Below are 12,588 nucleotides of genomic sequence, written 5' to 3'. Positions count from 1 at the left end.
TATTAAAATCTAAAATACTGAATATTAATATATCTAAATGCAGGATCATACATGTAGCCACAACTGAGGTCGCTGAGGTCATGTCTTGGTTAATGTTTCTGGAAATTTGGGGGGTTTAATGACCTGCGGCAGACTTTATATTCCACAATTACACACATGTTCCACATGGTGGGTTTTTTAAGGCTGATTTTGGTATTGCAAGACCAAAATACTTAAAATTTGACTGTTTTTAGGAGGGAAAAAATCAATTTAAATAAAAGTAATGGATTTAGTGTTCACCACCAGCGTTACATACGTAGGAGTGTGAAGAAGGCTTTAAAACAAAATGTAGACAGTCATGTAAGGAGAATTTACAGAACATATAATTGAAAAGTTAAAGTGGCTATTATCAGTATTTTTATGTAAACAGTGGATCACATGACTACTTGCAAAAGGGATGAACCCACAGATAATTATTACCCAAGTTTCCAGTTCTCACAGAACGTTTTAGCACCTTTTAGCTAATCGTTTTAGTCTTCTGACCTGCAACTTTGCTATTTTAACACACCTCTCTCATAGAGTCATTTCAGCTGCAGCAGGCAGCTGTTTTCAGCAACAAAAAAAAACAAACCTGATAAACCTGTTGTACACCACCACCCCATCATCAAAAAGCAGACACACAAAGTTAGCAATTAGCTGGTGAGCATAATGGAGCATTTAGCAGCTAAACAGCCAGATATTTCCCTCAGGAGCCGGTGGAGACAAAACACAGACATAAAAGGAGAGTGAATATCGGTCTTACGTTTATCACGTGGACTGAAACAGGACTCCTTATTAGTATTTGCAGGGTGTGTAAATAGGAAACTGTTTGCTAATACATTTTCCATGTAACCCCCCAAGAAACAGTTATTGGAAGTTTAGCTGCATTAATAAAAGATGAAAAAAATTTAATCATAATATCATAAATCATAAAAATAAAAACCTCAGTATTTCTTAAATCCGGGCTACAGCCCTGAATAAATGTACCTGATAACATAACTTTTTACTTTTGGTCCTGAGTTCTACACATCAAGGAGACTTCTGTGTTGAGTCGAAACTTGGGAAAGAGAGCACTTAATTATGACTCTGGACAAATCTACTACTACCCTTCTCCTCTGGGGTTTGAAAGATCTCCAGGGATGCTCAGCTCTCTGACTCAAATGTCATGTTAATACTGTACATGAGAGACACAAACTGGGGCCACGTTGGCTTCACAATGAACCACTAAAATAGTCATCGCCTTAATAATCATTGCTGTAACCTCTAATGTAAGGACAAAGTAATTCGTAAAAGAGGTCCTGGCTGTCAGGGCTTTCAGTAAACAGGCCCAGCGTGCAAACATTTGCTCACAGAAGCACGACCTGCACATCCTGGCTTTCCTTTTAAGGCAGCTCGCCTGCTGCTCCTGGAGCCCCCGGAGCATGTCTCTGACCGAGCCAAGTTTCCCCCCGTGATCTTACGACAAAGGAGGCTGGAAGCAGCCCTCTTGTGTGGGATGCCAGTCTCTGAGCTATGAAATGGGGTGGGAGGGAGATTCAAGTCTATCTTACTCTGTGTCTGTACTCTTAAAAAGGACACTGCTGGAAGGAAATACTGCAGCCATCGTCCTTTTTTTAATGTATTAATTTTCTTGTCAAGCTCTTTAGAGGGAAATCGATAGCGGTGCAGTTTGGGCTGATTCATTACATTCACCGATTTTTATGTTATCTCAGCCACTTAAACTTTAACACCCAAAAGTACTGGTGGACAGTTTTATATCTTGCTGGTTATGGAATATTTCTGCGCTAAAATACACTGCACATCCTCCTGACTTTGTGCATGTTGCTTAAATTTCTGTCTGTATTTTCTCTGTTCTTTTTTTTTTGAATGAGCCTTCCTGACCACATTTACTCATCTTAAACCCAACGGGTTAACTGACCACATGTTGTCATGGAAACTCTACTTCACTCACGCATTGCCAGTCCAGTGATGAAGACTGACAGGCCGTGTTAAGGAAGCGTTGTGTTCTGGATGAGCCCCCTACCCGACTGGGCTGTTTTATCCTCACAGGGGGCCTCGCTCTCCTTTTCCCCAGTCAGAACTGTATGTAGGTTGAGAGACTAAAATAAAACACTGTATGCTGCTTTTCTATAAAAAGACAGCGGTGCAGAGAGAAAGGTGCCCCTACAGCTGACAACAGGTACAATATGACATGTCCTTGTTAAAGACTAAGGTCTCTGAGGTGTCAATGTTGCTCTCTAGAGCCCTTCCTGCCAGAAACAGACATTACATTATTAATCATAGGACATTTTGGTGACATTCATGGTGCAACACACAATCCCAGACATTGTTACAGGGATATCATCATACGCTAGCTGCCCTGTCTTCACTTGCTTGCAGCATATTTGCTGATCTATTGCTTCATCCCTAAAATTACTCATTGGGGGAAATTCTGTGGCACTTGTGTGGGCAATATGGATGGATGTTTGCAGTTAAATTGCAGGAATAAATCAAATATATCCTTTAATTTCCTGGAGCTTGCACCAAATATACATGCAATGCACATTGTAGACGACTGAACACCACCGAAGCTTTATGACGATGCCCAAAAAAGTCCTGTCATTCAGTTCTGTCTCACACTGTTTCTCCCCTCGCCCCCGTCATCCAGGCGGAGACAGCGGCCAACAGGATCTGCAAGGTGCTGGCTGTCAACCAAGAGAATGAGCAGCTGATGGAGGACTATGAGAAGCTGGCCAGTGATGTGAGCACACCCCAATTTTCCTATAATTGCCCTGCATCTCCTATACCCCCCCTCCTCCCTCCCTCTCTCCCTTTTCCCCTTTTCTGAGCCACTCCCTCGCCTCCCAGCCCCGGGGATGTTTGTGCTCCGAGCAGGGTTATAGACCACAGACATGGTAGATAAAGATAAACAAGCAGCCAGGCAAAGCACTGTTGTTTTGAGTCTTACGCATACAAAAGTATCATAAGAGTCATTCCTATGAGACCATATCAGTGTTTTTGCCTGTTTTAGCTCAGCTTTCATCATTTTTCTTCAGACTATTTTCCAAAACACAAGATTTTAAGATTGATAAAGGTAATTTTTCTACCATCCAGGCAGCTTTTAGTTCCAGTTAATGTCAGAACAATATGGAGAGACTTGAAAATGACTTGATGTTGGTCTTCCATCATAGTGAGCATTACATTTTCTCAATGTTTTTGTTACGTCTTAGAAGTCATATTATCATAATAACTTTCAACAATCCATCAAAGGCATGGTTTGCTTTGAAAAGACTTCTGTGTGGTGCGTTCAAGTACATGTAGGAAACTCAGACATCTGAAATCGCACTCTTGAATGTCAGCCACCAGCACTTGAACGCACCAACTAGAAACACTTTCAGGTTCAAGCTGCATTGTTGTTTAATTTGAAAAAAATAGAGCAGTTAATGTTCACTGTGATGGTTTACCTTTTTCAGGCATATTTAAAAATGATTTTCATACAATATTGAAATGAACTGACACCTTGAGGGCAGCTGTTGGTTGCTAAACTTTGGAAAATGGTGTGCGGCAATGAAAATTACCCACAAAATGTAACAAATGAGAGAAAACATGCAAAAACACAGATATGTCTGTCTTTAAATCACACATAATATGTTCTCAGAGTTACATTTGGTTGCAAGAATTTAATAACACACTGCTAACCAATTATCTCAACCTGTATTCTTCTTTTGCTGACACGACTCTTCATTTCATACATCCATTATTCCTCATTCACTTCCTCTCTGTCAACCATGATTCTTCCTTTTTAAATCTTTGATTTGCATGCTTCTCATTTTCCTCCCCTGCCCTCATCTTTTCCTTGAACTCGATTTTCCTCCATCCCCTTTCTCTTATCTTTGCCCTTGACTACACACACACACACACACACACACACACACTCTCCACGACCACCATCACGACTCCTCTGCAGCTGTTGGAGTGGATCCGCCGCACCATCCCCTGGTTGGAGAACCGCATGCCTGAGAACACCATGCAGGCCATGCAGCAGAAGCTGGAGGACTTCAGAGATTACCGCCGCCTCCACAAGCCGCCCAAAGTGCAGGAGAAGTGCCAACTGGAGATCAACTTCAACACCCTGCAGACCAAACTGAGGCTCAGCAACAGGCCCGCCTTCATGCCCTCAGAGGGAAAGATGGTCTCGGTAGGTTACGACAACTCGTGAAAGTCCAAACTCACACGAGAAAGTTCTTTAAATTTGACAGGGACTCTTTAAGAGATCCAAAAACCTCCTTTGTGCAAGACACGGCAAGCTTTCGTGCAAAGAGTGGCCAAAGAGTTACCTCAGCTTGCTTTAATCATGTAGGCACATGTTGCCAGAGAACATATCAACCCATTTTTACTTGTCTCCCTTTGTTGCTTGTTTCCTTTGAAATGTCAAGCTGCATTGCCCAAATATGCACTAGGATATCGGTACCTTTATACATGATGCTGGACCTTAAGTCTGATGTCTTATATATTTAAAATATTTATTTTATATGACTGCTTAGTAGTCATTTTACTTTACCAATATATGCTTTGAATAACTGCACAGTCCTATTTCTTTTGTGAAGTCTAACAAAACTTCTATCAGCATTTGAAAATTCCATCTAATTTAACTTTAGTGATCATGCACATATATAACAGTACCGAAAGATATGAAAGCACAGAACAACTGACAGAAACTTGTTTTTGAGTTTTGCTTGTAAAGAAACTAAATAGATTTTCCCTTTTGGTGAAACACATTCTCAAGTATTCTGATTTGCCTCCTGCAGGACATTAACAATGCGTGGGGAAATCTAGAGGGAGCAGAGAAAGGCTATGAAGAGTGGCTCCTCAATGAGATTCGCAGGCTGGAAAGACTCGACCACCTGGCGGAGAAATTCCGCCAGAAAGCAGCCATCCATGAAGCTTGGACTGAAGGTACTGAGACTTTGAAAGGAGTCCGAAAGCACACACACACACACACACACACACACACACACACACACACACACACACACATCCTGCATGTCTCTGTTTTAGTCTCATGTGCCTCAGGCAAACTAGTAAAGGTCACAATGGAAATTACAACCTCATAAACATTTAAATTGTTGTGAGGTTAGCTAGGTAAAATGCTATATTTAATTGTTCTGTGTTGTAATACAGTTTAACAACTAGTGTAAGCAGGTTTATATCAGATTAATTTTCTTTATCGTAAACTCAACTGGTGAATTTTCTCTGTCTCCCTCTGCAGGTAAAGAGGACATGCTGCAGAAGCGCGACTATGAGACGGCCTCTCTGTCAGAGATCAAGGCCCTGCTGAAGAAACACGAGGCCTTCGAGAGCGACCTGGCCGCACATCAGGACCGCGTGGAGCAGATCGCAGCCATCGCACAGGAGCTAAAGTAAGAGATGATTAATGAGGGGCCGGCATGAATGATGATGTGTATTTTACACTGATAGTAGAAAGATTGTGTAGCGACCATTTATGAATCAATAAAAGCTAAAAAGATTAGGATATAAAGCGTTGAAGGTTGCCAGGTATTATCAACATTGTCAACACAGTGGAATCAGTCTATTGTACATCCTGTTTCAGAGTGGGAGTGAGAGTGGGCTCTGCATCCAGGACATTCAGTTGATTCAGAAACACATATTGATTATCGTCCCCTTTCATTTTCAGTATCTCCGCTCTGCCACATGGTTATATTGATCATCTCTCTTATCTCTGGCTGTGTGGTTGATTGAAGTGTTTTCAGTTAATTATTGTTTTCAGGATTTTTTATTACAAAACATCAGAAGTCGCTCTCTTGAGCTTAAAATCTCTCTTAAAAAGAAGAAAAGAAACACATAACTTACAAGGAAATCAAAGAAACTCCAAGGAGCTTATAAGAACATTGTACACTACAAAAAAAAAAAAAAAAAGATGAGAAACTGAAGTCACAGCAGGATCATAAAGGCAATAAAGTGCATTAAAGAAAGATGGTGGAACAGAAACAGTCAAATGAATAACAGCAGTTTCATTTCACTTTAAAGCTGCTTAAACAGCTATGAACTGCTTTAATGTGATCCAGGTAATGCTCATGTATCTGGTTTTTTTTTCCTTGTCTTTTTGTGCTTCAGTGAGCTGGACTACTACGACTCTCCCAGTGTAAACGCTCGCTGCCAGCGGATTTGTGACCAGTGGGACGCACTGGGAGCTATGACCCAGAAACGCAGCGAGGCTTTGCAGGTGAGACGGGGTTAAGAAAGAGACTCTGATAAGAAAAAAAAAAAAAAAAAAAAATCGACTTACTGAAGAGTCAAATTTCTAGCTTCTATAATCACTCACTTTGTTATCCCTATATTTAAATTCCCTCTGCTCTTCTTGGCGCTGGTTTGAGCAGACATAATTACACATTTAGAGATGAAAGTGTTCTCCTTCACAGTGAGAGGCTGTGAAGAGACTATTTGATTTTCAGGCTTCCTGCCGGTCTTGAAAATCCTTTAAAGTTTGGAGATTTTTTAATTTGTAAAAAAAAAATATAACCCCCAAATCCATCTATATACCCAAGCTTCTCTTGGAACATATTGAATGTAGTCAAGCCTCCGTGAATCCTGAAATTTCACCCAGCAGGAGCTTCAAGGCCAATAAAAAGTCTGAGTGTGGTAACCTTGTTCTCTCTGCTATACAGAGAACCGAGAAGCTGCTTGAAACCATCGACCAACTGTACCTTGAGTTTGCCAAAAGAGCGGCTCCATTCAACAACTGGATGGAGGGCGCGATGGAGGACCTGCAGGATACCTTTATTGTCCACACCATTGAAGAAATACAGGTGAGCAAGGAGAAGGTTCAAGGGCGGAAAGAGAGGAGACTTTATTTACTCAATGAAAGGATTTAAGAAGCATGTAAACAGCTGTGAGGTTACAGTATGTACCGAACATTTGTTGCTGAGAATTTAAAGGGTAGGGTCACAATTTTTCAAGTCTGTCCTTCAACAATAGTCAGGTGCAATAATGAACATTGAAACATGTTTTTTCTTGCTGTAATCTGTTCATATTGATCATTAGAAGATCCCTTCATAATGCACATTTAATGTAAGTGATGGGGGACAAAATCCTCAGTCCTCCTTCTGTACAATGTATGTATACAAATGTATTTAAAGGATTATTTGAAGCTAATATGATGCTTCAGCCATCCAAATTGTTCAAATTAAGTTAATATATTTCAATGTTACTGTCTTTTTAGTGTCAAATTCCCTCTTTTTGTTATTATCCTTCCTCTGCAGCTGAACAGGAAAACCCTGTCCATCGAGACACAAAGAGGGAATTTTTTACTAACGAGACAGTAAATGTGGCAGATATCCACTTTATATGACTCAGACAGCTGAAGCCTCATATCAGCTTCAGATAAACTTTTAGATACATTTTTGCACAAAATGAGGACTGTGGATTTTGGCCCCCGTCACTGAACATTGTAAGCACATTATGAAGGGATCATCTGATGGTCAGTATGAACAGGAGGAATCATTACAGCAAGAAAAACATGTGTCAGTGTTCATTTCGGGCTCCTGACTGTGAAAATTGTGAACTTTAAATCAAATATAAAGCTGAGAATCATGGAAAACCTTTATGTAGATGCACAGATGTTACTAGTCTCAGTTATAAGTATGAAACCAAGGAAAGTACTGTAGGTTTACAGTATCATACATATATATATATAAATATAACTTTTAGAAGTGTCATACAAGTGTTAGAAAGGCATAAACACATGTATGAAAGCATGTGAAAAAAATAAGAACTGCTGTATTTGTTTGTGTTAGCTGCCACTTTTATAACATCTCCATTACAAATAATATTTAGATAAAATACATAATGGTCTGAGCACAGTATCATTACCGTACATCATCATGTATGTTTTGATGTGTGTTATTATACTGAAGTTTGACCATTTTGTGAAGCCTGAGATATTCAGAGAGGATCCCACAGAGTCAAGAGGAAGAAAGCTGATGCTTTCTCAGATGTAAAAATGAAAAAGCCTTGATTGTTATTGTTGTTTACGTTTTTCATTTCATGCATTTGTGTTCTGTGTCTCAGGGATTAAGCACGGCCCACGAGCAGTTCAAAGCCACGCTGCCGGAGGCAGACAAAGAGCGCCAGGCCATCCTGGGCATCCACAACGAGATTGCCAAAATTGTGCAGACCTATCATGTGAATATGGCTGGCACCAACCCCTACACTACCATCAACCCACAGGAGATTAATGCCAAATGGGACAAGGTAATAAGAATCCATCATGGGAAAGGAAATATACTTTATAATGTTCTTCATAATGTTTTTTTTTTCTGTTTACGTAAGGAAGATCTAATCCAGCAGCAGTCATCTGGTGTGTTCAGAGCTTTGCTTCAAGGCGCCGTGATTGTAGTGAGATTTAGAAAGTGCCGAATATTTTCCATAAACTTTCCCAACACAGATTTTATCAACTTGAGAGGGAATCAAACATGCCCGTATAAGCTGTCATGACTCATGGTCAAATTAAACCCCAGGGCCAAATGGAAAAAAACAAGTTTTCCGCACCTGATAAAAAAACCCACAGCGCATTTGTCCATCTCTTAAAAATTTGACTTTCTACCCTATAAGTGGCTTTAAGCCTCGAGCCCATTTGTTCCTGTTCAAGACGTAAATTCTTAAAAATGTGTCACAAATATCTAGTTTCATTTTTAAAGAAGGCTGAATCATTTTCTAAAACAGCTGTAGTTTTTAGCAGAGTCGGGATTTCTGGCACAATTTCACCTCTTACCAAGGAGCATAGAGAAGGTCTGAAGGGGTCAAAACTGCAGCAACACTTATAGTAGCAAAGAACAACTTTATCATGAGTGAAGGTGAGGTTGTGTCAGAAATCCCTCATAATAAAGTTTTTCTTTATACTACAAATGTTGCAGGAGTTTTGACGCCTGTCGTTTATAGCAAACATCACTCAAACAGGAGTAAAGAGTGTGATTATTGATTTGTTTTTGAACAACATGGCACAGAGAAGAATGTACCAGTTAGATTGTGTGGTATGAAAAAGGCAGAATACCCTCATAAGATCAAATAATGTTCTCTGTTAATTATAAATGTCATTCCTGCTGCTTCATTAGATTCAATTAATATTAACACGTGTTGGTTTTCCGTCACTCTCCCGCCTGCCCGCTGTAGGTCCGGCAGCTGGTGCCTCAGCGCGACCAGGCTCTGATCGAGGAGCACGCCCGGCAGCAGAACAACGAGCGTCTGCGCAGACAGTTTGCCAACCAGGCCAATGTCATCGGTCCCTGGATCCAGACCAAGATGGAGGTCAGTCTGAGCGGAGCCAACAAGTTAATGACCACGTTACAAGTTCAGAACGAGGCCAGCGTGATGACGAGTGCAGCGCTGGTGTCAGTGCGGCCTGTGTGCAGTTTTGTTTTTGTAGATAATTCAGTGCATTTTTTTGTAGAGTTTAATCCCTCATCGGTTCATTGCTGTGGTAAGTTTTTGACATGCACATGTTTAAAATAAGAAATAGTTAAACTTTGGAGCTCCAGTGTTTGGAGATTTTAAGGTTTTCTCTTATGTGGTCATCTGTAGGTTGAGAACATTAGATTTAGGTTCATGAAAACTTTTTAAACCCTGATTTTATGAATTGAAAATTTCACAAAAAAGCTGTTATTTATAATTACAGTAAAGGAAGCACTGACAAGATTAGATCTTTTCAAAAGATACTGTTGATAGTATGCATTATACCCATATCGTATAAATGGAAAGTGATGATAGTAAAGAGATAAACAGCAGGCAGAAATGGTGAATTTTTGGTAATATGTGTATTTTCTCATCATGTCCTCCAATCTGTAAAACCCGATCAGGCCTTTTTACCGAGCATCTTCGTCTCTGTGCGTCCCCGCAGGAAATCGGCCGCATCTCGATCGAGATGCACGGCACCCTGGAGGACCAGCTGACACACCTACGCCAGTACGAGAAGAGCATCGTCAACTACAAGCCAAAGATCGACCAGCTGGAGGGAGACCACCAGCTCATTCAGGAAGCTCTCATCTTTGACAACAAGCACACCAACTACACCATGGAGGTAAAACCCGGATCAAAGCTTTAAACACATCCGCCAACATTTCTGCTTTGTCTACTTAATATCCAGTGAATGTTCCTACTTCGGTCTGTGTGACATGTCCATCTGGCTTGGCTGGACCATGCAAATACTTTTTATACTCTCTTGTATGAGGCGTCGGTGCCAGATTGTTGTGGTTTGCCAGAATGAGCAAAACAATGGAAGACAACATGTTAAACCACCCACAGAAAAAATCTTTTCAAAGACAGTGTCACAATCCTACGATTAAACACTCAAAACTTCCCTGACGTTGCATTTACAAAATGAACTTTTTTTCTCATCAGCCAAGTGCTGGGAAGCTGTAAACCACTGCCTGCCAAGAATCACTTTACTGGCCAAAATAATTACATGTAATATAAATTTTATTATTGAAATTCTGCACGTCAACTGACCCATTTTCAAAGCTATTGCGGAGGCGTCTGTATAGAAGCAGCTGCTGTGCAAAGCATTCAGTAGGTGAAAAGAGTAGATTATAGTGTACATTTATTTATGCAAATATTTTTTTTTCTGGCCTTGTTCACCCTTTCTTTTATGATTTACCCAGTGAAAGTCTAGACAGAAGAAAAACAGTAGTTTAGATCATTTTGCTCGCAATCAGGGTGCTTTACTGTGAATAATCATTTAAATAATGAATCAAACTATACAGATATTGGACACTTTTTGTCCATGACATATCTGCATTGTCCTGATGCAGTAAATCATCTTGCTCTTCTACCCCAGACCAAAACCCTGCTTAAACTCTTTTAATATCCGTTCCTTCCTATTCACCCTCCTTAAGCTTCATCTGCCTTTGTGTCTGTCTCTTCCCTCTGCAGCACATCCGTGTGGGCTGGGAGCAGCTACTCACCACCATCGCCCGCACCATCAATGAAATCGAGAACCAGATCTTGACGCGAGACGCCAAGGGCATCACCCAGGAGCAGCTGAATGAGTTCCGGGCTTCCTTCAACCATTTCGACAGGGTCAGTACTCGTAATGAGTCACTCTGCAGACACAAAGCAGCAGGGAGCGAGGGTGGGTGGTGCATCGCTCGTTTACAGTCAGCTGTTTGGATTTGGTTTGTGGCAAAATACACATACTGTAAAGTGAGATTGGAAAAGGACCACAAAAAAAAAAAAAAAAGGTTCATGTTGTTAAAGATGGATGTAACCATGAGTTTGTCCTTTGTATATTTAGACTTCATCCTCAAAGCAAAGAAGTTGAGGTGAGAATTTATCATTTCTGGGTTTCGGACTGTTCACGTCCTGTCATGCTGCCCGAAGTGTGGCTAATCCTTTAACTACCCTTTAACCAGAAAACATGGAGTGAACAGAGTGTACAGTTTGTGTGTGAAATGCATCAGGCTGTGTAGTGACCTTGGTTGAAAAGGGACTTACAGTTCAGTGACACAGTTTTCATCTTTAAGAGCTCAGAGGCTTTTAGACACATAAAAGAAAACTGTAGCTAGAATCAGGCAGCTAAATCCTTCTATTGAGAAATACAAGAATGTCTGCATGAAATAAAAAAAACGGAATACTGAGCAAGACGGACGAGTAGCTATAAAATATCTATCTAAATATCTACAAAATATCTTTCCATTGATGGTCGTTTCTATAAAAGTCCTGCCTCTGGAGCATAGAGTTTATACTCGGGGTTCAACATGTCAGGAACAGCACCAATTATGGATGAGTTTTTATTTTAGCCCCCTCTCCCTCTCCTCCCACTCCTCCCCCCCCCTCTCAGCTCTCCCGCCAAGCTCCCGCGGACTCCCACCATTACCTCATGCATTCTTCCAGAGCTGCCCTATTGTTAATCAATACCTGAGGTTGATGATCAGAGCCGACAGAAAGTCAACTGTGGACCTGAACTTTGTTTCATATTTCATTAGGATTACGTCCTGCTCTTCAAGGCCTTTTAGCTTGATGTTTGTTGGGAAAGCTGAACCTTGCAAAAGTGGCAAATTAATCTGATCCATTAGGACAAAAAATGAGTAATGTTAGTTTGTTAGCGAATAAATTAGTCTGTATTGCATTAATGTCTAAAATTAATACCCTTTGAAAGTGTGAAAGGTGTCTTAGAGTATTTCACTTCGACTTTCGTTTGTTGGATAAATAGCCATCTGTGCAACTGCTGAAACAATTAGTTGAAAATTTTAACTTTGATTTAGTAATTTATCAAGCAAAAATGTCGACATTTGCCTGTTTTAGCTTTTCAAATGTGAGAATTTGGTGCTTCTAAAAGTGTTTATCAGTATAAATTGAATATTTTGGGGTTTTGCATTATTGGTCAGTTGCCATGGGCTCTGGGGAGTAGTGATGGGTATAGTATATCAAATTTATCGATTAATAAAAGAGCCTCAACTGATAAGTCAGCAGCCAAAATAAATACAGTAGAGCTGAAATTATTAGTCAGTTAATCAATTAGGCGATCATATCGGTTGCTTCAGTAATTTTTAAAACAAAAATGGCAAAAGTTCACAGGTT

General features: G+C 40.4%; 1 protein-coding gene across 5 annotated transcripts in view; it reads left to right on the top strand.

Moving 5' to 3' along the window:
• The window catches only part of actn1 (actinin, alpha 1), a 58,262-nt gene that overhangs the window by 42,552 nt on the left and 3,122 nt on the right, over positions 1-12,588 (top strand). For all 5 annotated transcript variants that reach the window (XM_067614415.1, XM_067614411.1, XM_067614414.1 and 2 more), the window contains 10 exons: positions 2,666-2,758; positions 3,965-4,195; positions 4,806-4,953; positions 5,267-5,417; positions 6,133-6,241; positions 6,684-6,824; positions 8,086-8,268; positions 9,187-9,321; positions 9,911-10,090; positions 10,942-11,088. In XM_067614415.1, the coding sequence (XP_067470516.1) occupies positions 2,666-2,758; positions 3,965-4,195; positions 4,806-4,953; positions 5,267-5,417; positions 6,133-6,241; positions 6,684-6,824; positions 8,086-8,268; positions 9,187-9,321; positions 9,911-10,090; positions 10,942-11,088 (1,518 nt within the window). The remainder of the gene's footprint in view (positions 1-2,665; positions 2,759-3,964; positions 4,196-4,805; positions 4,954-5,266; positions 5,418-6,132; positions 6,242-6,683; positions 6,825-8,085; positions 8,269-9,186; positions 9,322-9,910; positions 10,091-10,941; positions 11,089-12,588) is intronic.

This window comes from Thunnus thynnus, chromosome 16 (assembly GCF_963924715.1).
Source record: "Thunnus thynnus chromosome 16, fThuThy2.1, whole genome shotgun sequence".
NCBI classification, from domain to species: Eukaryota; Metazoa; Chordata; class Actinopteri; order Scombriformes; family Scombridae; genus Thunnus; species Thunnus thynnus.
This window is presented reverse-complemented; position numbering and strand designations above follow the sequence as displayed.